This window comes from Sparus aurata, chromosome 6 (assembly GCF_900880675.1).
Source record: "Sparus aurata chromosome 6, fSpaAur1.1, whole genome shotgun sequence".
In the NCBI taxonomy this organism is placed as follows: domain Eukaryota; kingdom Metazoa; phylum Chordata; class Actinopteri; order Spariformes; family Sparidae; genus Sparus; species Sparus aurata.
The window spans coordinates 10804419-10828769 of record NC_044192.1 but is presented as its reverse complement, the minus strand read 5'-3'; the positions used below and the strand labels follow the sequence as shown (position 1 = coordinate 10828769).

Below are 24351 nucleotides of genomic sequence, written 5' to 3'. Positions count from 1 at the left end.
TGCAGTGTACCATTTTGGAAACCACAGCTATGTTTAAATTTGACTTTTTTTTATGTTGCAACTTTCAATGTGACGTTGTGATGATGCTGTTATTATGATCTGGTTACATTTAGGCACAGAAAACACTTGATGGGGGCTAGGAAATGTTTTGGCTTTAGAAAAGAAACCCTGTTACTGTCAACATAAACATGGCTGGAGATTATTCTAACATGTTAAAAAAATGTCCAATTTTATGCCACTAACACAGCTGAGAAATTGGCTTCACACTAGAATTCTAGGAACTAATTCTCACACGTTTGGTAATCTTCACGCCTTGCTGCCACACCACCACCACCACCACCCCTTCCTCCTCCGGACATGAAGGTCAGCTCACATACACATGTAGTCTGAACGTGTTATGACAGATATTGTGGAAATGGTGATATGATATGTATGAACTGGTACAAGTATCCATGGTTTACAGAAATCAATATACCAAGATTCTATTCTGGGGACTGTGCCGAGACACCTTGTTCACATTATTTCTAATGTTAAAATAAATGAATAAAATAAAAGAATTTGGGTGAATTAGGGTTGGGATAGTATTGCCACACAATATGTGCTGTGGCATCTATCCCTTTAATATGTGAGTGTAGACCGTTGTAAACAATGTTGCACATAGATCAGTAGAAATTCTTTCCACTAATATTGAAATTGTGATTTCTGCATTCATGCACAGTGGTAATGTTCCAGATGTGTCTGGTTTGACATCACTGGTAGATTACGATATCCACATTTGATCTTCCAAAAAATTTACTTTATTGAAATATATTGTAATAATCAAATTTGATACCACTTCTTAATAAAGCGTCCTTTGTAAACTGTTTTAAAGCTGTAAGTAACAGTTTGTTTTATGATGAATAAATCATTTTCCAAGGTATTGTAGGTCAGGTATAAACCGGGCGCCCAGACTGTAAAAGATAAGCCTGTAATTCTATAATCACTAAACATTAAAGAAAGCACTTCCTGCCCCCGGTTTGGACTGACTCACCATCACACACCTGCCACAAATTACAGCACCAACAAACCCTATGACAAACTAACCTGTCAGACGTCACAACAATACCACACATTTGCAAACATTTCACAAAATATTTATTCAGTTAGATCTAACCAAACTAGACTAAATTGACTACACAGCACGAGTTGTGGAAATCCAAGTCAGCTATGCCTGATGTTCATGCCAGGAGGATGTGGCTATGGGTGTTGTAATGTGCAAGACAAAGCAAATAGATAAAGTAAGACGACATAACCAAACAAGAACAAGGTGTGCCTATGAAGAGGAGCAGAGAAACAGTTAATGATGACACGTTTGGCTTCAGTTAGTTCAGTAAACCAGAACCAAGTGCACAGAGCTACTGTAAGTGTTGACAGGCACAGATTATTAACGGATACAACTCCCAGATGGCTCTGATGGAGCATGAAATTTGCAAAGTACCTCTTAACTATAGTTATCAAATAAATGTAGCGGAGTAAAAAGGCACAATATTCACCTTCAATATAGTGGAGTGGAAGTAGAAAGTGCAGGAAATTGAAATACTCGAATAAAGTACCTCAAAACTACATACAGTATTCAATACTATACAAATAGTAGTTGAATCAAAGTATATTGAGTATTGTTACTTCTGATACTTTAAGTACATTTAAAGTATGTATAGTTATCAAATAAATGTAGCAGAGTAAAAAGTATAATATTCGCCTTCAAAATAGTGTAGTGGAGGTAGAAAGTGCAGAAAATAGAAATAATCCAATAAAGTACCTCAAAACTACATATAGTACACAATACTATACAAATAGTAGTTGAATCAAAGTATATTGAGTATTTTTACTTCTGATACTTTAAGTACATTTGGCTTATAATGTAGTACTTATGCTCAGTATGGATAAAAAAGTAGTAAGTCGTGTGAATACAAAAAAGCACTTAGATATATTTTTTATTGTTATACATGTGTTATGACTTAATATATTAAAAAGTACTTAGTATTTAAAGCGCAAGTAAATGTATATTACACATGTATTAACATTCATGTATATGTGATTTAAAAAAAATGTGATTAAGGAGGTGTGCAGGCTGCAAAGTAACTAGTAACTAAATATTAAATACATGTAGTGTAGCACAAGTACAATACTTGCCTCCAAAACGTAGTGGTGGAAAGTACAAAGGAGCAGTTAATGTAAAGTACAAGTACTTCAGATTGCACAGTAGTTGAGTAGCTGTATTTAGTTACATTCCAGCACTGCTTATGCTTAGATATGGGTTAGAAAGCAGTGCTGTACCTACAGGGCTGCCTGGAGCTCCATGTCAACGCCTCTGTGCTCTGCCATTGGCTGGTTAGGAGGCTGGGCCTGGCAACACGATCCATCCCACTACCATTGCGTCAGCTAGCCGTATATTAGCATGTTTTAGCCGTCCAAAGAAGTTGGACAGCGATACAACTTCAGGAGCCTGTCACTTCCATCCTCGAGACTTTAACGTTACTCATCCACACGCGAAGTTGTGAAATTACAGCTGCCGGAGCTCTGACTGGAAAACGACGCAGGAGACAGACTCACAGCACACGAACTCCATCTCAAGCTGCTGCCGGGCTTTTAAACACAAAAAGCCCCCCCAGAAAACAGAGACTTGTGAAGCGTTTATCCTAAGAAAAAAGAAACAAGACTCAAGTTTGGAGGCATTTCAACGGAGCAAAGAAACCTTCAAGATGAGTGACTTCTGAGCGGCACCACCACCAGCGGGAGACCCCCAGGAAGCTCTTCCATCGCCGTCAACTTTAACAAAAGAAAAAGAAGCAGACAAAGAAAAGAATAAGAAGAACGAATATTTCCCTCGCAGCGCAACCATGGACTCTGGAAAGGTATTTATATCCGTGACTCACTTTACTACAGCATCTTGTTTTTGTACATCCTGTCAAACCGGCTCGCTAGCTGCTGGCTCGTCGGCTCCGTGCTGTCAGTGAGCACTGAGCAGCAGCAGCAGCCAGCGAGTTCAGCGGGTTCACGGTGCTTTAACATGAGGTGCCTCCACATGTGCCACAGCGGCGATGATGCAGCTAAAATGGACGTTATCTGTTGCGTCGTTTTTAACCAGCGACGCTTCGAATGTTGTTGGCAGGCGCTCGCGAGTCATTTTAAAGTTACCGTTGGCGCTTTTATTGTACTTTTTAGTTGTTGTCCGCTACGTTCACACCCTCCACAACAACCGTATATTTGCTACGAATCATTTAACAGTGGTACACTTGTTAAAAAATGTTGTTTTACCCGGCACATGTTTTTTTTTTCTTTTTTTTTTCAGCATTCTAGCTTTTCAGTTCATTTCTGTTTCTCTGACGTCACAACGACGTGTTGGAAGGAATGCTTTGTCACATTGTTTGGGAGTATGATGCGTTATTATGTCTGTCGAGGATGTTGCGGTTAAAAACCTACGTGACCAAAGTTTGACAGGAGTTATTTGTATCCAAGACAGTTTATATTAGTAGGCCAAGGAAGTATTTACTCATGTTAAAGTAGTTATACAAACACACGCTGCTTTATAAGGAACGTTTATGCGTTTAAAATGTGTTTTAAAAGTGCAGAAGTACTTGCAAAATACTCCTAGTCTCAAAGTTTCAAACGTAAAAGTTCATCTCTCTCTCCCAGTAGTAGTAGTATTCCCTCTAACTGTTGAATTTGTTCATCCTCGGTTAATCTGCAGATTATTTCATGGTTAATCAACACTTATTTTGTCCATAAATGTCAATACAGAAAAATGGAATCAGTCTCGATCGATCAGCAGGTCACAGTACAGATTATAAAGATTTAAGACAAAGAAAATCACGTTGAAGTAGCTGAAACCATCTATTGTTTGTCTTGTTTTTCGTGAAATAATGCATTTTCTCATCCATGAATTGATTCATTCACTGTTTAAGCTCCAAGATATTATCATTACTGATGCATTAACATGTAAGAAGAACTTCAAAGTTGTAGGTGGCAGAGGCGAAGCTCATTTTAAGTACATAATGTAATGTTTTTTTTATCTACACAGTAATTTTAACTGTCCAGTATAGTGCAGAAAATATACGATATACTGAAATGTTATGGAGTAAGTAGAAATATAAAGTAACAGAAAATAAAGTATCATACAGCTTAAAATCAACTGCTGGCTAAGACACACATACATGATCTAATCAGTGATGATAACGACTGTTAGTTTCAGCCTTAAATAAAAATCTTGATTATTAAAGAGACATCAGAAGAGCTCGTAGGAACGTTAATCAAGCATCATTTTGCGAGTGCATTCAGACTAGATATACTTTAAATAAACAACCACCGATGTCATCTATCTATAGGTTTGTGGGTTCAGTTATAACCCGCTCATATGATCAGAAAGTAAACAACACTTATCTGATACCGCTGTCTGCCTCTCACAAGTGTGGCCTGTGGTCACTGTCTCATAAACAGACATGCACGCAGCGAAGCACGTACGCCAAAAACTTCCCTCTCTTCCCCCCTCCTGCTCTCTCATTGATGTGAGACCAGTTAAACCCAGTAGAGCAGCCCAGTCTGACATGGTGGTTAGAAAATGTTTCCCTAGCTGTTGCTCTTCCACACTCAGCTGGATGGGGTTTGTTGTGGACGTGATGGGAATAGTTCTCTGTGTTCCCAGTTTCCACTGTGACACAGACACAGCAGATTTCTACAGAGAGTGAGAGCCCACTGAGGGAATAGGCAGTGGCCAGCCCTGGAGCGTGAAAGCCTTGACCCTTTCCTTCCCAGGCTGTTCACTTCACTCCCTCTTTTGTGTTTTGTTATGTCCGGCGGTGTTGAGTTGTTTATGCGTGTCTGTAGTTAAGCAGTAGTTGAGAATGTGCTCACCAACACCTCATGTCGAGGATTTTCAGACCTGGTGTTGTGTTGTGCTAAATTATGTGCGTGACAACTTCAGCAAGTGGCCGTAGTTCACAGTTTAAGCCATAGGAAGTGGTTGAGCTATAATTTGATTTCCAGTGAAGCAACACAGTCAGGGAAGTTTAAATGTCACAGTGTTTGTTTTAAAACCTGCCCAGGCAAATTCAGGTCCGGCAAGGTGTTGTCCCTTTGATTTCATGCTGTAGGCTTGGTCCAGGTTAATGAGCAGTGCATTTGTTTCCGGGAGTTTTAGAAATCGACTACTTCATCTGATTTTTCCTCCTAATTTTCAACAGTTTTCACTCACCTTTACATCTCAAAAGGGCTGAACAACTCGTTGAAATAGTGTTGATCAAGGTAAAATGTCTGACAACATACAAAGACTGGGCGTAGGGTTGCAGCAACAACACCAATTCAGTAGAATTCAAACCAGTAAGATAAGCAAATGAACATGTGTGATAGTTGTCCATTTTCATACCATGGTATACCTTAATACAATAGATCTTCCTGCAACACCAGCTGGTTGATTTGGCTTTAAAATAGCATGGTTATATTTTAAGGCTATATCACCATACGTGATGAATATCATGATATTTCACCTCCAAGGAAACTTCATAAATGCTAGGGCTGGGTGATATGGACAAAATGAAATAAAAATTTGTTTTCGACCAAATGCCTTGATATTGATTCTGCAACAATATGGTAGGGATGACTTTTGGTGCTTTCTCAAAATATTGTCAAATTGTGATTTTTTTGATAAATAATCATCAGTAATGTGGATATAATGACTATACCAATATATTGCTTAGCTGTCCTACATACCATTTTCCAGACGTACAGCGAACATAGGGTACATTGGTACAAATGCCAGCAAAAATCACATCATCATTTTAATATTTCTTCAGTGAAAATGAAGTACATGATCTATGAAAAAGATACAAATCATATTACTGTACAATATCTTCAAACATATTTTACTTTGCATATCTTTCAGCCTTAAATCTCATTCCTTCAGTGCAGCTGTATTCTAATAATAATGCAGTTATTTAACCAAATCCCACAGCTACTCCATCAAAACATGCCAAGTTAATGACGTCAAGCCTGACATTTTTTTCCGCTAAGAGCTTCACTCTCAACAACAGGAAGCTTTGTTCAGGTCTGAAAACTCACCTCAGTCCTCTTAATTTCTCCAGCAAAGAATGAAAATGGTAATTGGGGTCATGCATACAGCTGACCTGCTCTGTTTTGATTGAAACAGTCCTACACATTTTTACTCCTGACAGACTTGACAGCACAGGTATTTTGATTGGGAGTCCGGAGCCAAAAAAACAGCCTCACATTGTACAGAATTAATTGCACAGGCTTAATTCCTCTCCATCCACTTGCTTTCAGTCCTCTGCCAACTCCTGCCTTCCTTAAGACAGCCCAGTAGATTTACTTTCATCTGCATGACTAGCTCCCTTCAGTATGTCTTACAGTGTAATTGTCAGCCATGTTTTAATGAGGCTTAATGAGGCTCTGCTGCAAAAGTTGGGATTAAGAGATCTAGGAGGGGTTTAATTGAGATGAACAAGCAAGGGAGAATGCATGTTTAATTCACTTTTCTTGAGAAACCGGACGGCTTTGTGCGCACTGTACTGATCTGCATGTCTTACTGTACACAGGGAGGAGATGGTTGGGTAAAAAGGGTTCATTTAAGGTCTAGCTGTATCTCTTTGGACCTCATGGTTCAATTAAAATATTCTCGGTTTAATAAATCTGAACTGTTAAAGGTTGTTCACTTATGTTTGACCTCTAAACATTCGGTCTCACCTCAAATATTAATTTGTTCCCATTAACTGTTCTGCAGAATCCATTTGAACTGTGTTCTTAGGCTATTGCAGCATAATATGACCTGAATATGTCTGAACATGGCCAATGCATGGCTGTTTTATTAATAAAGCATGTTTGATAAACAGAGGTAGATTCAAGGTGATGCACAGAGAAGTCAAAGCAACACAAAACAAAGTAAACATTAAAACAACAAAATTAAAAAGTGCTGAAAAAATTAGATAAATGTATAAGAAATATAGTGAATATGATATTGATAGAGTATGCTCAGATGAAATGGGTACATGAGAACATACTTTGTAGACCTGTAAACTCCTTTTTGATATTCACATTTAAAGCAGTTGTAAAGCAGTTGCATTTTCATCTATCTTGTTGTATACAGGAACAAACTACTATTTTCATTGTCGGTCAACAATTTTTGACTTCATTTATTGGTAGAAAGTGGTGAAAAATGTTGATCAGTGTTTCCCAAAGCCCAAGATGATGTCCTGAAATGTCTTGTTTTGTCCAAAACTCAAAGATATTCAGTTTAGTGCCATTGAGGAGTAAAAATACTAGAAAGTATTCATATTCAAGAAACTAGGCTCAGAGATTTTTGACTTATTTTCTTAAAGAAATGACTCTAATATAGATGAATCGATAATTGTGAGTGCTCTGTCCCCTTCGTCCTCCTGGAGATAGTGATAATGATATTGATAATCTTTGCATTCTCACAGGCATCAAAACCGGCTTGGACTGGTCAAACAAACCAAATGCTGTAAAGGCAGTCACCACTCAATATGAAAATAATCCTATTATACAACAATCATATTGTTTGTATTAGCCACACTCATGTTCCCAAACATGGAGCCTTATTGTAAACAAGTTTTTATCCGGTCTCACTGTGACTTGCTGGAATTTCACTGGCCCTGAAAGATAAAACACTCCAGTCGTGTTTACTAATAATATATGCATCACATGCAGATAAATGAGAATAATGACTTCTCTTAGGCCACCAGTTCAAGTGTCAAGCATGCAAACACAAACTCTTCTCAGTGTTTCTCATTGTTTTGCAATGCTTCAATAAAGGTTAATCATAACCAGGACTACCAGGAAACCCAAACAAAAAACATGGCACATTCAAGTCTGCCTTAACACGCAGGTTTTAATTGGCAAGCAAGCACATTAAATCTATTTTATCGCATATTTCACATGAATTTCCTCCCACGGTTACAGGAAAGGTTAGACCTGCTTCCCTGTAGAGGAAGGCTTTAGCTGCGCATGAATCTGAATGAGTTTTACCACAAATGTACAGTAAACCTGAGGTAGATACAGACAAACAATGCCTTTGTTTTGTTTTGCACACTAGAGCGACAACAATAACAAAACTAAGTTATGGAAGTAGATTAATTTTTAGTTATTTAGCTACCACATGGAAACAACATTAAAAGTATCTGGTAAAATCTAAAGAATAGATATTCAAATATGCTACATATACCATTTTAAGCCCTAGAATAAATTAGTTGTTCTATCTTTAATGACAACAGTTTCCTACAGTCAGAACTGTGTGAAGTGCAGAAATTAAATCCATATTTGGTTCACCAAACAGACACAGAATATTTGGAAACTGTCCACACAGCACAGATCAGGTGAGGAGGCTTTAAAAACTAAACAGAGCTCAGAGGAGTTGAGGCAAGGACGAGCATCATATTGAATTCCCTACAGTGTAACCCGAGACTGTAGTGGTGACGTGTGGTGGGACGTGATGGTAGCAGCGAAGGCCACCACCAGGAATCCGGCGAATACAGGAAGAAGGAGGAATTGAGCTGAGCCACATCATAGTCTGTTCTGCTTTTTTTTTTTTAAAAAAGACTATAAAACAGTGTCTGACCTAATTCCGAGGAAACTGGGTCTGGTTCCGATGAGTCACAAACTTACTAGTGCTAAACTAAAAAACACTGCAAGATGACATCTGTTGCTCATAGGAAAAAGATCATAAGCTGATTTAAAGTTAAATAGAATTTGTGTATTTAGCAATTGTTAAATGTTATGTTACAGGTGAGAATGGAGAAGGAAGCTGTGCCAAACAAATAACAAACAAAAAAAGTTTGCCTTCATGCACCTTCATGTTTTAGAGAATTTACATCAACCCACCGGTCAGCTGACTCTGCTTATCAGAGCATGAGTTACTGTTTCCTGGTTTGACTTTGTATGTTTGTGCAAAAGTGGAATTATTTTACTGACAAGTGATAGATAAGTAAACTATCTATCTATGGTTAGGGTAAGGGATTGAATTCAATATCATATGTTCGATGTTTGTTGAATCTTATAGATCAAGTTTATATAAGAGGTTAGAGATCATATGTGGCTTGCCTCAAGTATGAATTCTAAAATGATTTATTACTTGCTATAGTTCCACATATCCTTATTTGGAGGAAACTGTTCTTCTACTTCATTTCCTCTTCCTTTATTCTTATTGATCCTGTGCTTTGTGGACGTGACTGAGGGAAGTGATAGCGTGGCAGAGTGTGAGCATTAAATGTTTGCACCGATCTCCATTTTCCATTTTGTTAATAACCTGTATCATGTGCTTTAATCAATATGCTCCCTGTCAGTCCAGTGTTTACCCAATACAAGCAGACAGTCTGTGGTGCCAAGCAACCAAAGCTACTATCAACAGTGTTGATTGTATACAAAGGCAATGACTAGACAGAAGCTTCCTTGCAGCCGTACAACATTACGTTTTCCCTCGTCACATGCAATGAGGGCAGATTTGCATGAAGTTTCATCTGCTCGAGCATGTAAATAAAGTAAAGCCAGGGGAGGAGAGAAGGGAAATTATCCCCATGAGTCCAGTGCTGGTGCAACAAAATGTTTCCAGACGAATGTAGTTGCACCAGCAGCACCACTGTGCATTGATTCAGTTTGGATAAAGAAGCCAAGTTTTCAGAAGGATGGTGGGAAATTACCACCATGCACCCACTCACCAAATGCTGGTGGGTTTTGGCAACTGATAGTGTCTGTATTGAGACAGCCTTTTGGCAGTTCCAGTCAGAGGTTTTTTTTCTTTGTGACATCGCCAGTTGGAAGGTGAAATCATGAAAGTGTGAATAAAAGTCTGAGACGTCTACAGGCAAAAAAAAAGTAAAAAAGTAAGAAAGTAATTAATTCATTTGCCTTGTTGTTGACAGTATTATCAACCTAAAACCTTCGGATACACAACAGAAAATGTTCGTACATGTCTCAGAATCTTTACTTTACATGTTATTCAGAAATATCCCTCTTCTTAAAAACTGTTTTGGGAAATTTTTAATTGTTAATTTACCTTTTTAGAGCTCTCAAGAGTGAATTCCTACTTCTGTAATCAGATTTAAGGCTACTTGTAGCTTATTGTGGCACATCGTGTGATGCCAGGCCCATGTGAATGGATAGCTTAGCCACTATGTAGAAGTAAACAAACACATAGAACTCCACTTAGAAATGTAAACAAACCTGAAACCTGCAGCTGGGTATAAAGAGATACAACACAACAAGTTGGGCTGGTCACCAACGGCGATTTCAAGGCTGTGATCAGAAAATATTGTTGTGGGTGTGACTTCATTGTTTCCCCAGTGAGGAAGTCATGTATTATTCTGCTGCCTCTGGTTTATTGGGACGAGGAACAGTGTCAAACCCACCCTAAGTGGTTATTTTTCAAGAGAGAAGATAAGAGGACAGGTTTGATGTGTGTCATCATAAAAATATCCATTTATGAACAGTAAAACATTGCTCAATTTTTTAGGTATAAACTTTATTACTTTATCTAAAGTCCCAGAACTTTGTGATCACTATATGTTGGACTAGTGTGCACAGAGGCAGTCTAAGGGACTGTATGTAGGTTAAAGGTAAAGATGTCGCAGAGGAGTGTTTGATTTCACTTGAACACACACTGCCATCCCCACTTTTAGGCAGTTGCTTGCAGCTGGAGTCAAACATCCATATTTAAGGGAGCAAATAATCCCAGCTTGTCCCTTGAGGAGGTGAGATTTAAACTCTTCCCAGGGGAGCCAGACAGGAATGCTGTTTATATAAAAAAAAGCAGCTTGTTGTTCACCAGAATCTCGTGCTGTTTCTTGTTAATTTCATGGCAAGTTGAGCTGTAGCTTACAGAGTGACATCAGCTCCCGTAGGTCTCCTCATTGGCGACGTGGCTCCTTTAAGAGCCCAGCCCACAATGCTGGAAACTGAGTGTGTTTATATTCTGAGCCTAAACAGCCTTGTCATGGACCTAACGACCCTCATAACAGAGAGTTCCTATTGGCCCAGAAATGTAGGTGGGACTTTGAGTGTCTTTAGTCATGCTGGAGTGGCTGCCTCCAGAAACAAACAGAAGTTCCTTTTCTTCGAGCTCTCCTCCCTATTCATCATGAGGGGGGGGGGGGTGGAAATTCTGGCCGTCACGAGAAAAGTTGTTGACTCGTGTTACCCAGACTACTTCTGTCACCAGGAATACTGCAATTGAAAAGTAGCCTGCAGCACCTTGGTGATATTACAGAGGAGCATGTACAATCCTTTGAAATTGTTTGTAAGAACTCTCCTTTTAATGAAACCTGGTGGGGTCGGTTCTTGTATTTATCTTGTTAAGTTTAAATGAAAATTCCTGAGATTCAGCCTCAAGGTTTGAATCAGAGCTGTACTCTTAAGGAAGTTCAAGGAAGCACAAAAGCAGTGACTCTTAATCTTGGAAAAATTATATTTGTATGTTAAAAATGGATCTTCAAATCCATGATACCATACCTACAGTCGCCATCCGGTTAATAAATATTGTTTTTTTCAGCCCTGACGAATTTGCCATTCTTCAACTAATTGTAAAGATTTACAGAACATTAGTTTCAGACTCTGAGAATCACAGAACCTGCTATTAATCTTGATGAACAACCAACAGATTCTAATCATGCAACTCTGCAGTTCCCCTCAGCTCTACAGAGCATCTGAGCATCTTTCAGCTCATTTTTTTGGTTTGACGGCCTCAACACTCTCATAGAATCTTTCCCAGATGCAGCATATTGTTAAAGTATTTGCCCAATACCAAACAGCAGAAAGATACGATGAACATAGTAGAGCATTTAGTAACTAAGAGATATTTCCCTCCGAAGTTGGTTGAGACCAAAACAGAGTTGAAAGGCAAGAAGATTTTGAGCTTACATATTTTAGGTTCCCAGAAAAACAAATTCAAATTAATGCTAACGTCCCCAAAGCTTTTGCTAAAAGGTTTATCATATTAAAGTGATAAAATGATAGTATTGTGGACCCAGGTTGTTACTGCTGCCCCAAAGTGGCCTGATACATTATGAATGTCTTGCTAAGAGATGCATGACCAGGCTGTTTGTGCAGTGGATCATCAGAGTACTTTGTGTATTGATGCTGTCCTTGGTTTGGCTACATTCTCATGCTGGTCTACTTGTAAAATTTGAAATAATATTCTCAAAATATGCTGAAGTGTTAGGAGAAGAAGAAGGCAAATTTTGGGTGACATCGACCCTTATGATGATTTAATCTTTTGTTGCCATAATATGGAACCCATCTCACATGAATCTCTGTAGCAGGGGATTGGTGCGTGTGAATCACAGGACTAAACTCAAAACATTAATCATCCAGACATGATGACTCGTGCTGATATAAAAGATGGAAATAGTAAGCAACCCCTCTGCTGTGCGTTTTGCTCTAAATTTAATCAGTAGTACGTGTGGAAACTTGTATCCCTGCTCGTCTTTTTAGGGCAAAAATCTCAAATTCCATACTGCGAACACTGAGAGTTGCAAAACATACAGTTAGGAGTAGAAGAAGACTTACTCAAACAACCAAAAGGTGAATTGTAGCTCGAGGCCTGTCTGAGATGAGGAAAGAGACAGCAACATACTCCCCTCTGGTTTATTAACTTTTTGGTATGAGGAAAATCTCTGCTGATCTGCTGGGCTCTACTGAGATCAAGCTACAAGTGAGGTCTACAATAACAGGAACAGGAGCACAGACAATGACATTTAGACCTGGGTCCAACCTGGACCTGTTCCAAAAAAGCGGGTTTACTCAGATGTCTGGATAATTCCTCAACCCCATCAGACCTGAACCCAGTGTTGAAGATACACTCGTCTTGAAACCATTCCTGTAGAATTCACAAGGCAACTTTTTTGGTCTGTCTAATTTCACTGTGTTGCATAATGTGGTGATAGCAAACATCTCCCTGAGACACTTCAGGATATTCTGAACAGTGCATTCATTGTATTTGTTATGAATAAAGAGTACGGATAAAATAAGAGGCTGGCCAACCTGAACAGTTTGTTACAGCTGATATTTTCAGGGTTGCTGAAGCACAGCTGCAAGTATAAAAAGATTTTTGTCAGTGTTACAGCAAATTTACTAAAAACAGTTTCACAGTTTCTCACTGAAATGAATGATCAGCCCAAGGAAATCAGGTTGTCCAAGTCAGTGATCTTTATGAAATCCCCTCTCAAAACTACTTTTTTCCATTTTTCTTTTTTTATGTTTGTTTTTCTAACCAGCTTGGTTTTATGACTTTTATTACTTGATAACTAATAAGATTTTGAGTTTTGCAGCGATATTAGTGAAAACTAAACTAACTAAACTGGCATCCATTTAATATTCCTTTAGTAAACTGATCTGTGTGGGAGTTTCTCATCAAAAAGAAAGATGATACAACTGTAAATCGTACTAGTTGCCCTTGTTCAATGAATCCATTTGTCCACTGGGAAAAATGGTGAATTACTTGTCAAACTGGTCTGTCTACTGTCAGTAACTTCCTCTTCTCTCTTTTGTCTTGCAGCAAATAACGTTCCCTCTGATGATGAGTGTTGGAGCAGCCGTGATCGGCTCCCTGCAGTTTGGCTACAACACCGGTGTCATCAATGCCCCCCAGAAGGTGAGTTATCTGTCTGCAAACACGACTCTCATACTGTACCTCCAACCATCTTTAAGGACGTAAAAATGTATAAGAACGAGAACCTTCAGGACTCTTTTAGTTTGTTAGAGGTACTTACATGTACACAGAATTATCACAAATAAAATCCAAGGTCCTTTCTTTTAAACTGTTGAAATGCCATTATTATATGAGTCCCTGTTGCTGCTATGTGCCAAAGTTTGCCGAACATGACAATACAGGAATTGTAATTGTTTAAAAGATAGTGAGAGAGTAAGTTTTTATTGCTTCTTTAAGCCCATCAAGATGCAACATTACTGGCCTTGAAAGATATAGGGTATAAGGTATGCTTTCATTTACACAGTAAATAATTCTCCCTGGTAGATCACAAAATTGTTTGATAACAGAACGGGACAGAAAGTGGAGAGGGGTTGGGTGAAAGGGTCAGATAATAATAGCTGCTTCCAGGCCTATCAGGCCCAAGGACATCAGTATTAAGAGACTCTGAGTGATTCCTGTGTAAAAGAGCGTGTCCATGTCCAAATATGGCACTCCACTGAAAAGCAGCAGACTGTGAAAAGCCAGACAAGGAAATTAAATGAAGGTACTAGACTTTCACCAATCCCCATAACAATGCAGTAAGTAATAAAAGCTGTTTTCATGACCCCCCCTTGACTATATCTACCGTAAGTTTAAGTAATTTCCTGAGGACTGTCTGTATTGCATGCTGTGTAAATACCAGATGAACACGCCCTGTAGCTACACAGCTGTCTGAAAGGTCACAGGTGTGTCGCCAGACAGGCTTGAGCTGCGCCTTCTCTTTTTATTTACCTGTGGCATGTGAGAGTCCAAGCTGAGCTGTGGAGACTGTCAAAGTGATCAGCAGTCACAGCTGTTTGCGGTGTTCTCTCACTGAGGGCAGCCGGATTTCCATCTGAACTCCTCGTCCACTATCATCACACTGTCAAAGCTGTGCTGGACTTTCATGTGAAAGACGCTTTGTAAATGAGAACAGCTTTCATCAGTTGTCTCTGAAAACTGAGGAAAAACAGGACATGGAGAAATTCCATTAGTAAAGGTTACAAAAAAAGTTGAAACAGACACAAAGGAGGCGGAAGAGGTAGTCTTGGTAAAGATATGATCTCTTTCATTTCTCCTGCTGTCATAAAGAGAAGATGAAGTGGTCATGCACATGTTGGGGGGACTTTTGCGCCTTGAGAAATGTATGCAAACCTTGTGCAATCATCACGGATTGTGCAATGAAACTTATTATAAAAAAAAGCCTTTGTGTTGTTTTGTAAGCTGGTTATACATTACAAACGATTGCATTCCATCTACAACTACAACTAACAATTATTTTGATAGATAATAATGATAATTTTGTCTATATAATGTCAGAAAGTAATGGGAAAGGTCTCTCATAGGTTTCAGAGTGTAAGGTGACTTCTTCAGATGTCATGTTTTGTACAAACAACAGTCCAAAACCTTAAAGTAATTATTTTGCAATAATGCCAAGTAGGGAATAGCAGCAAATCCTCACATTTAAGAAGCTGGGACCAGAGATTGGCGGTTTATTGTGACAAAAATGATACAAATAATTATATGATTAATCAACATAATCAAAACTTACTCTTATTTCATGGTATTCAATCTGCCTCTACAACACTACAGTTGTTGGAGTAGCAGAGCTTTGCCTCCAGTAGCACGTGTTTGGCTTGATGGAGCTCAGCTCAGGGGCCACCGAGTGCCTTGTGAGTGGCTGTTTGAGGGGCTGCAGAAAGAGAGGGAGGGGGTAAATATTCAGCCTGTTACACACTGGGCTAGTGTGAACCTGCCCCCTTGGCTCGTTATCTCCTTCCCAAAACCCTGTCTAACTCACACACACACACACACACACACACACACACACACACACACACACACACACACACGTGCAACCTGTGCAGAAAAAACAGTTACCCAACACTTAATCCTTCATTAGGTAATGATCCCTTAAGCTGCTATACGTTTACAAATACAACTTTTTATAGCAACAGCACTTCAGATTATCAGCTGCACCTCTCCCCTCTGTGCTACAGTGTGGCCGCGGTGATGTCCGTGACGTAGGACTTGCACTTGTGTTTTAGTGTCTCTGATTAGATACGCTCTTTCAAGGGCCTCGCTGCTGCTCCTGTCCTCCTCCTGTTGCACGTCTGCCTGTTCAATAAAGATTAATTTGGAAATTTAATCGAGGGTTTTGTTTATATTATTTTATTTTTGGGAACATTTGTGGTGCTAAAGGTTAGGGCTTCTACACTTTTATGAGATACAGCTTTCCTCTGAAGTTTGTTTCTTCAGGTCCTCCTGAAGCAATACAGATCTAAAATACTGCTTATCGCTTCCTGAGAGCTCCATCATTTTTTAGCAAACAAGGAAAACTTCTTCATGGTTTTCCACTTGTTCAAATCCCTAAGCACTGAAGAAGGTCACATCCCTTGTTACAATCAGTTTATTTTCACCGTGTGCTGCATGCTGAATGAACACCTTGTTGACTCAGCTACCACCAGCTCCAATATCATATGCTGACAGCCCAACAGCATGAATAGACAGCTTGTTTCCTCGTGTGGACGGAGCCAGCTGGTGGTTAGGAGTATTGATAGTGAGACTGGAGAGAGAACGCTCAATAATAATGTAACTTCTCGAGATCAGCCTGTTAAGTCAGTGAAAGTGGCACTTTGGCTCCATAGTCTTACTGTTATGATGCAGTCACGTCGACTCAGGCAGACAGACAACAACTTTTGGACAGCAAAATGAAACACTTATGCCAATATGTTGCTTTATAAATGTTGTGTTGTTTACAGAGAATTGTATCTTCCATTGTAGATGAGTATTTAAACTTTGGATGGCATTGCTGCCAGTATTCTCTGCTGGCCTCACCCAAATTTTCGTTTTGGGATGGTTGAAAGAGTGTTGGTGGAGACCAAACACAGAGCTTAAGGAGGGTGAATATTGGACTTAATATTTATCAGGTGGCCAGAAACACGACTCCAAATGGCTGATCATGTTGCTCAGTACCTGCTGATTGTGCAAAAAGGCAACTGTTCAACATATCAACCTAAAAGGTGATGACATGTCATTAATGCGTTAACAACTTGTTTCTGCTGCCCCCAGGTGTAATGGCGTTAAATATATGATAATGTGCTCTGAAATCTAGTGAAGTATAAATATTAAGTTGCAGAAAGTGGGGCACCCTTAAAGGGAATAATAAGTTTACTTTATTTTTAAATGGTGCACGTGAATGTCAGGTGTACAGGACTGTATATGTTAACACACTTGAGATATCACTAAGCAAGGTCTTGTGAGTGAAAGTCGATAGTGGGTTTGACCCAAGCAGTGTGTCAAGAGTGTCATCCTATATGTCCCCTCCACCGTAAAGCAGCTCTTAACACCTGATAGCTTTTCTATCCATAACCTGTTCAGGAGAACATTGCTGAGTATATTTTCCACTGGTACGTTAAGAGGTGTGGCACTACATCACCCGTCGAGTGTTTGCATACAAATTCAGGTGATGTTACACTAGAGCAGAGGCACATGACAGAGCTGGAGCTTACAAACAGTAACGACGGTGGTGGGGATGGGGGGTCAGAGACATACTGGTGAGGTCACAGTGTAATGAGAGGTTGCAGACGGGGTGGTGACCTTTCTGAATCATATGAGAGGTGTCAGTGTGACGCAGACATTCGCAGACCCATGTTCTGCCACTTAACCCCTGTCACTACTCTGCCCGGGTGTGTTTGTCAACAGTCATCTGTGATGAGGATGGAGTGGGGGAGGGGAACAGAAACTTGATACCTAAACATGACTGGCAAACTTCCTGGTTGGCAGGAAATGGTGATAATTATACGGTGCTGCCACCAGCTGTTCACACAGAAACACTCGAACAAGAAGGATAAAGCACACAAACTTTTCGCAAGAGCTTACGTAACCATGACTTTAAAACAGCTTGTGTAATGATGATTCTCTGTTTCTTAGCTCAGATTGTGGTCGTGTATCATTATGCAATATGATAAAGCTTGATCCTGTTTAGTTCATTAATCACCAAAGCCAGCTCAGACAATATTGTCATTGTTTATTTATAGGGTTGAACCAAATATATATATATTTTTTTTAATTCATAGCTTCAGTTGAAGGTTCATGAATGAAGCTTTGAATGTTTGTGGTCATATTTTGTGACATATATTAAATTGATATATTTTGTGAAGACATATAGTATCATATAAATGTAATTTATGATGCTGTTAGACCGTCTGTAAAAGTGGAGTAAAGTCAAACTTAATTACATCTAAATATCACAAAGCATGACTCAAATGGTTGTATATATGATAAAAAACAGTAAATAAGACCAAAACAAGCAAAAAACCCACAATATTCATCCCCTAATGTTGATTTACCAGTCTAAACTATTCAGCACGACCCTGCTTATTGTACAAAAACAGTGAATAAATGTCCTGTTTTTTTCCCCGGTTGGCAGATCATTGAGAAGTTCATCAATGAGACGTGGTTTGAACGCTATCAGGACCCCATTAGCAAGAGCCAGCTCACAGCCATCTGGTCCATCGCTGTGTCCATCTTCTCAGTTGGTGGCATCTTTGGCTCCTTCTCCGTCGGACTTTTTGTCAACCGCTTTGGAAGGTAAATGGGAAACGAGACCCTTAATTACAAAAGCATGGTAGCATTAGGATTATTAGAAGAATTTAAAAAAATCAAGCTTTGATTGTTAGACTCATCGAATCACTTTCGTAAAAAACTGTAGTTCCACTAGATAGCTTGATTGGATGTATTGGTGCTTTTTAAACAGCAATTTAAAAACCCAATTTAGTTTGCACACTTTCCCTCAAAAATGCTTTTATTCATTTAATTATTTGTGAACTATTTGATTTTCTACAGGACAGCATTACTTGATTGTCTGTTTGAAAAGGCTAAAAATGTGTGTCGCTTGCAGGAGGAACTCAATGCTCATGGCCAACATCTTGTCCTTCATCGCAGCCGCTCTGATGTCCTTTTCGAAGATGGCAAGCTCTTGGGAAATGCTGATCGCCGGCCGTTTCGTAGTGGGCCTCTACTCCGGCCTCTCCACAGGCTTTGTGCCGATGTACGTTGGTGAGGTTTCCCCAACATCCCTACGAGGAGCCTTGGGCACACTCCACCAGCTGGGCATTGTCCTAGGCATCCTTATTGCACAGGTTGGTAGATAACATTTGTTCGAGTAGCTTTAATTTGATACTGTAAAAACATGGTGAAGAAGCTGAGCAGATGGATCATATATCTGCTGTGTGTCTGGGTTGATTTCAGGTGTTTGGAATGGAGGCAGTCATGGGCAACGATGACTTGTGGCCGCTCCTGTTGGGCTTCATCTTCATCCCTGCTATAATCCAGTGCATCGTGTTGCCTCTCTGCCCCAAGAGCCCTCGTTTCCTGCTCATCAACAAGAACGAAGAGAACAAGGCCAAGTCTGGTGAGTTCACCCACACACACGCACACACTGGCAAGAGGTCATTTCCAAACAGCATTTACAGAACTGCTGTTCCTCACATTATTTCTGATTTTGATCCTGAAATTTAACAAAACTCTTAAATTCCAAGCGGTGTTACGGATTTCACTGTGCTTCTAATACCTCCAAAGATTTTATTAAAGGGAAACAAAAAGTGGAGCTTGTTGAGTAAACACTCTGCTCTTTCTCTGCACATCCCAGTGTTGAAGAAGCTCAGAGGCACCACAGACGTGAGCGCCGACATGCAGGAGATGAAGGAGGAGAGCCGTCAGATGATGAGGGAGAAGAAGGTGACCATCCCGGAGCTGTTCCGCTCAAACCTCTACCGCCAGCCCCTCTTGATCGCCCTCGTCCTGCAGCTCTCCCAGCAGCTTTCCGGCATCAATGCTGTGAGTGTCAAAGCCTAGATGTTGTTCACTCTGAGGACTGTCACTGAGATTCTGACTTTCCTAATAAACATTCACATGCTAGTTCACACCAGAGATACATCAGAAATAGGAGATATCCAGAACGTACCTACATGCCAACTTGGTTTAGAAAGAAAAGTCTCTCATGTTTGATCTTTGTTGTTGTCATATCTTCTAGATTTTCTACTACTCCACTCGTATCTTTGAGAAAGCCGGAGTTGAGCAGCCTGTCTATGCCACCATTGGAGCCGGTGTAGTTAACACAGCTTTCACTGTGGTGTCGGTGAGTAAAGTGTAAACATTTTACATTTTGAAGGGACAGCAGTAAAGTGAAGTACAGATAACAACAGTGAAAGAGATCTCTCTACACAAGAAGAAATAATAGATCATTTAAAAATGTTCAAGATCCTTTACTGTTGTAGGGCTGTAACTAATGATTATTTTAATGATTATTTTCTTGATTAATCAGTTAGTTATTTCGTCTATGAAATGGATAATATTAGGAAAAATAATAATACTTTTATTTGTATAGCATTTATCAAATCCAGCGTTACAAAGTGGTTCACAATAAACACAAAGACACAATGACAAAATATCAATATTGAAAGAAAAATACAACCAATAACAGTTGATGATTAAATTCATAAAAATGCCAAAGATATAATGTTGAAAAATCAATGGGTACATTCAAATAGAGCTGTGCAATGTCAAGAATAAAGCTGCGTAATAGTAGGATGATGAAGGATTTAAAAGAGGATGCTGATGTAGCCCGCTGAATTTCCTCAGGCAGGTCGCTCTTGTCTTAAGCAGAAAATATTAAATCTTTGTTGAACTGTGTTCGGATTGTAAATGATTCATTACCTTGTAGTGCTGTCCTGACCTTATTCCTCATCCTTTTAATTTTTTAGCTGTTTGTGGTAGAACGTGCTGGACGTCGGTCTCTGCACATGCTGGGGCTGCTGGGGATGGCCGGATCTGCTGTATTAATGACCATCGCCCTGGCTCTGCTGGTAGGTTTCTCATAAGAACACAGATATGTATCGACTATACTTACAAATGGTGGAAGTGGTTGTTTCCATCGAGTAAGTACCATTAACTAACCATCGTCCTGTCCTCTGTTCTTCTAGGAAAAGCTCAAATGGATGTCATATTTGAGCATCGTGGCCATTTTTTCCTTTGTCGCATTCTTTGAGATCGGACCGGGTCCCATCCCCTGGTTCATCGTGGCAGAGTTGTTCTCCCAGGGACCCAGGCCGTCTGCCATCGCTGTTGCTGGCTTCACCAACTGGACTGCCAACTTCATAGTGGGAATGGGCTTCCAGTATGTAGAGGTAAGAGTAAGAGAAAATGACACTGAGTTTTTTTTCCTTTTTTCGAACTTTCTAACTATCTATCTTCTGTTTTTTATTCTGTTTTTTATTCTTGTATACCTCACTGAACTCCAGAATCTTTATTTCGGGTGAATATTTGTTTGAACTTGCCGAAATCTAACCTGCAAACAGCCAACAGGATAAAGTCGAACTGTTGTTCGGAAATACCCCTTTACACTGAAAATTGCAGATCATGACCTAAAAACCAAAAGAGAGAGTCATGACACCCCTGTTATCAGATCACAGTCCACTAAACAGTCGTCTCTCCTCTTGTTCCTCTCCACAGGAGGTGTGTGGCGCCTACGTCTTCATCATCTTCACTATCCTGCTGATCTTCTTCTTCATCTTCACCTACTTCAAAGTGCCGGAGACCAGGGGCCGGACGTTTGACGAGATCGCAGCTGGCTTCCGCCAGACATCTGCTACCGGCGGAGAGAAGCACCACTCGCCGGAGGAGCTCAACAGCCTGGGAGCTGATTCTCAGCTCTGAGTGACTGATTTTTCTTCGTTTTTTTTTAAACTTCTAACAAACTCTCTCTCAGACCTGAGGAGGAACGAGAAGGGTCCACTAAGTAGAAAGTAGATGGATCCATTTGGTAGAGTAATTTCCACACTGTCACCACATTTCGGGCGTCATTTCCAAACACAGAAACAGCCCTGTGTGATTCTCCAACATGACGTCATCTGCTGCCCCTCTCATTTCACACAAAAGAAAACTTGATGGGCACTATGTCGCCTGGTGGATGTGGAGAGGGGAGTCGAGGATAGATGGGGAAGGTTTTTAATATTTTAAGATATTCTAACGGAGGAAAAGGTGTGTCTGCATCAATCAACAGACCTTTTTTAAACCCCTTTTTTCACTGAATATATTACTGATGTGTGCTTATGCTCTGTTCTTTGTAGCCGGTTACAGTCAGTTTATTATTATTATCTGATTTAATAATGCTGTAGAGATCAGTTCACTGTGCAGAATCCTTGTCTTTATCAATCATACTGTAAAGCTGTATCACTGTAGACTGTAGAGCACTGTAGATACTTTGACTCTCTCCACCAGATGGTGCACTGCCCTTAGACAAGGTCCAAATGCTCCACTGATAAGGAATAAATTATTTTTTATCTTTTTAAGTTACTGAGTACACAAATATGTCAGTGTAGTGATGTGAGGATATGACATTTTTTTTAGACTTAACATATTATGCTTTATTGTTACTCATTTACTCCAGCTGGATGATATTTTACTATTTGTATTGTTACACAAAATGTTTCAAAAGATTTGTGGTCATAAAGCAAAACCGACAACGCAAAGAATTCACAATTTATTTTGACACAATTTCTTTCTAGCAGCACATTTGCAAGTGGAGCAATATCTGCACAGATCAGCCTCAGAACCTGGCAGGGAGGTTGAATAAATAAATCATCCACCCATTTTACCACAACATGAGATAAGTACGCTCTCACAATCACCAGCCCCAAAAACCAAAAATCTCTCTCACAGAACTGGAGCGTTTGTGAGTTTAAGTGCCTGTAGGGGAAAAAAAAAAACTGAATAATCCAGCCTCCTCCGCCTTCAGCCTCTCAGCCTCTCAGCCTCATCACGTTGGAGCAGTTCCAGGTCAGATCGGCCTGATCTATACCGACAGCTACTGTCCACGGACAATCTTCACTTTAAGTATTTTTGAGTGGAGATCACCTGTGGAGCGTCCAAAAGTCTGCTGAATTATCCCGAGAGCTATCTGGATCTTTTCACACAAACGGGAGCTGCAATGCTGCGTGCTACGAAGCAATATTCAGAAATCTGACACCAAAAAAAGGAAAGAATGAACGAATGTCACCTGAAAGTGTTTGGGTCGAACTCCCAGCGTCCCCCGCACCCCGTAATCCCCATCATGTGTCCAAGGAGGCGGCCACAAATTGTCATGGAGCAGTGTTGTCAGCTTTCTCTCTTTGTGCTATACTGTAAACGGTCGCTGGTGAAAGAATCTATGTAGTCTGGCTCACGTTGCCTAGCTGTAAAAATCGCCGTCTATGACTGCTGTATCACTTGTTGACCTTGTTCTTTTTAAAAGTCGAGGATCTGTTTAGCAGCACTTTATTATTCACAGAAATACTTCCTTTTTACTGAAGAGGCTGTTTCAGTTGTTGTTTTTTTATACTCACAGTGTGGAACCTTTGTTACTGAAGAGAGACTTGAGTACTGCTGACGGATGACTTGATGTTTCTGAAATGGGAATGTGTCGAATTGTATCATTTGTTCATATCTGTTTAGGTCTTGTGTTGAGCACACAGCGTTGAGTATATATGGAAGTGTTCATCTGAGGGCTTCGATCCACATCCAACCCCAGAAGACAGATTCCGTATGAATCATTCCATAATTGGTCGTTGGTTGTTGTAAATAGTAGATCTTTAAAGTCGTTTGTCGTTGGATGGGTCACTTCACTCGTCCCGGAGAGCACTGTAACTTCCGCGCTCTGTGCCTTTTTCGCACATCCTCACCAGCAATGTAATGCACTCCCCCCCCCCCCCCCTGCACAGACTGATGCCTATCACAAAAATATCAATACTGTATTTTATTAATGTATATAGATCGTAAATCCTGCTGGGGCATTTAAATCCTAACGTAGCCACCTTCAAAAAATCATCAAATCTCATGGCACGGGTCGGTGGTCTGAGCGCAACATGATGTAAATATGAAAACACACTACAGCCTCACACGCTCCAAAATGATAAAATATTTAACTTTAAAACAACTTTTTTGTCTCTGATAGATAAATGAATGATTAGTATCGTAGCGATGTACATATTTATGCATTTAGCCTCCACCCTTCTGCTCCCTTTTGATTTTATATCTTAAGATTTGTTGTGGCCTAATGATACCATCATGATTCTAATTCAGATGTTACATGTAAGGATTGTGTTAATGAAACGCCTTGTAGTGTTTTCATCTTAGTGCACAGAGCATATTCTAATGTTTGTCATAATAAAAAGATGTGTGTGTACGGTGCTGGAATGTGAACTGTGATACATGATGTCCTGAATACAGTCTTGTGTAAGTGGTTTTTAATGGCTGAATAAAAGAAATCGTACACACAGAGCTCAAGTCTACTGGCGGTCAGTTTGTCCTCGTTTGAATTAAAGCTGCAATAACTGATTTCTGTCCACTAGGGGGCAGCACAACAACTCAGAAATTAAAAAGTTGATTGGGCGCACATGTTAGCAAACAGTTCCTGATTTATGGAGGAACATTAGGAATCATTCTGTGGCCATTTTCATCCAGTGGGAAGCTTGAATGCTTGGGATAATATGCTGTTGTGTCAAACTGTTATTATTTCACTACTTCCCAGTACTTCATTGATCAGCAACTAAAAATGGGTTGTGATGAAAGCAGGGAAGGTGAACCCG

The 24351-nt window shown here is 39.9% G+C and overlaps 1 protein-coding gene across 1 annotated transcript; it reads left to right on the top strand.

Moving 5' to 3' along the window:
- The first annotated feature begins 2487 nt into the window (after window positions 1–2487).
- slc2a1b (solute carrier family 2 member 1b) lies at window positions 2488–24041 on the top strand. Its single transcript, XM_030419742.1, has 10 exons — window positions 2488–2894; window positions 13553–13648; window positions 18156–18316; window positions 18627–18867; window positions 18977–19139; window positions 19377–19564; window positions 19761–19865; window positions 20491–20592; window positions 20710–20913; window positions 21239–24041. Exons 1-10 carry the CDS (start codon window positions 2880–2882, stop codon window positions 21440–21442), a joined length of 1479 nt encoding a protein of 492 aa, XP_030275602.1. The 5' UTR covers window positions 2488–2879; the 3' UTR covers window positions 21443–24041.
- The last annotated feature ends 310 nt before the right edge of the window (window positions 24042–24351 follow it).

What these genes read in the sequence shown, in the direction of transcription:
- slc2a1b (XM_030419742.1), top strand. An exon ending in AGAGAACAAGGCCAAGTCTG is followed by an intron (nt 19,140 to 19,376) that starts GTGAGTTCACCC and finishes TGCACATCCCAG; the next exon opens with TGTTGAAGAAGCTCAGAGGC. An exon ending in CCATCGCCCTGGCTCTGCTG is followed by an intron (nt 20,593 to 20,709) that starts GTAGGTTTCTCA and finishes CTGTTCTTCTAG; the next exon opens with GAAAAGCTCAAATGGATGTC.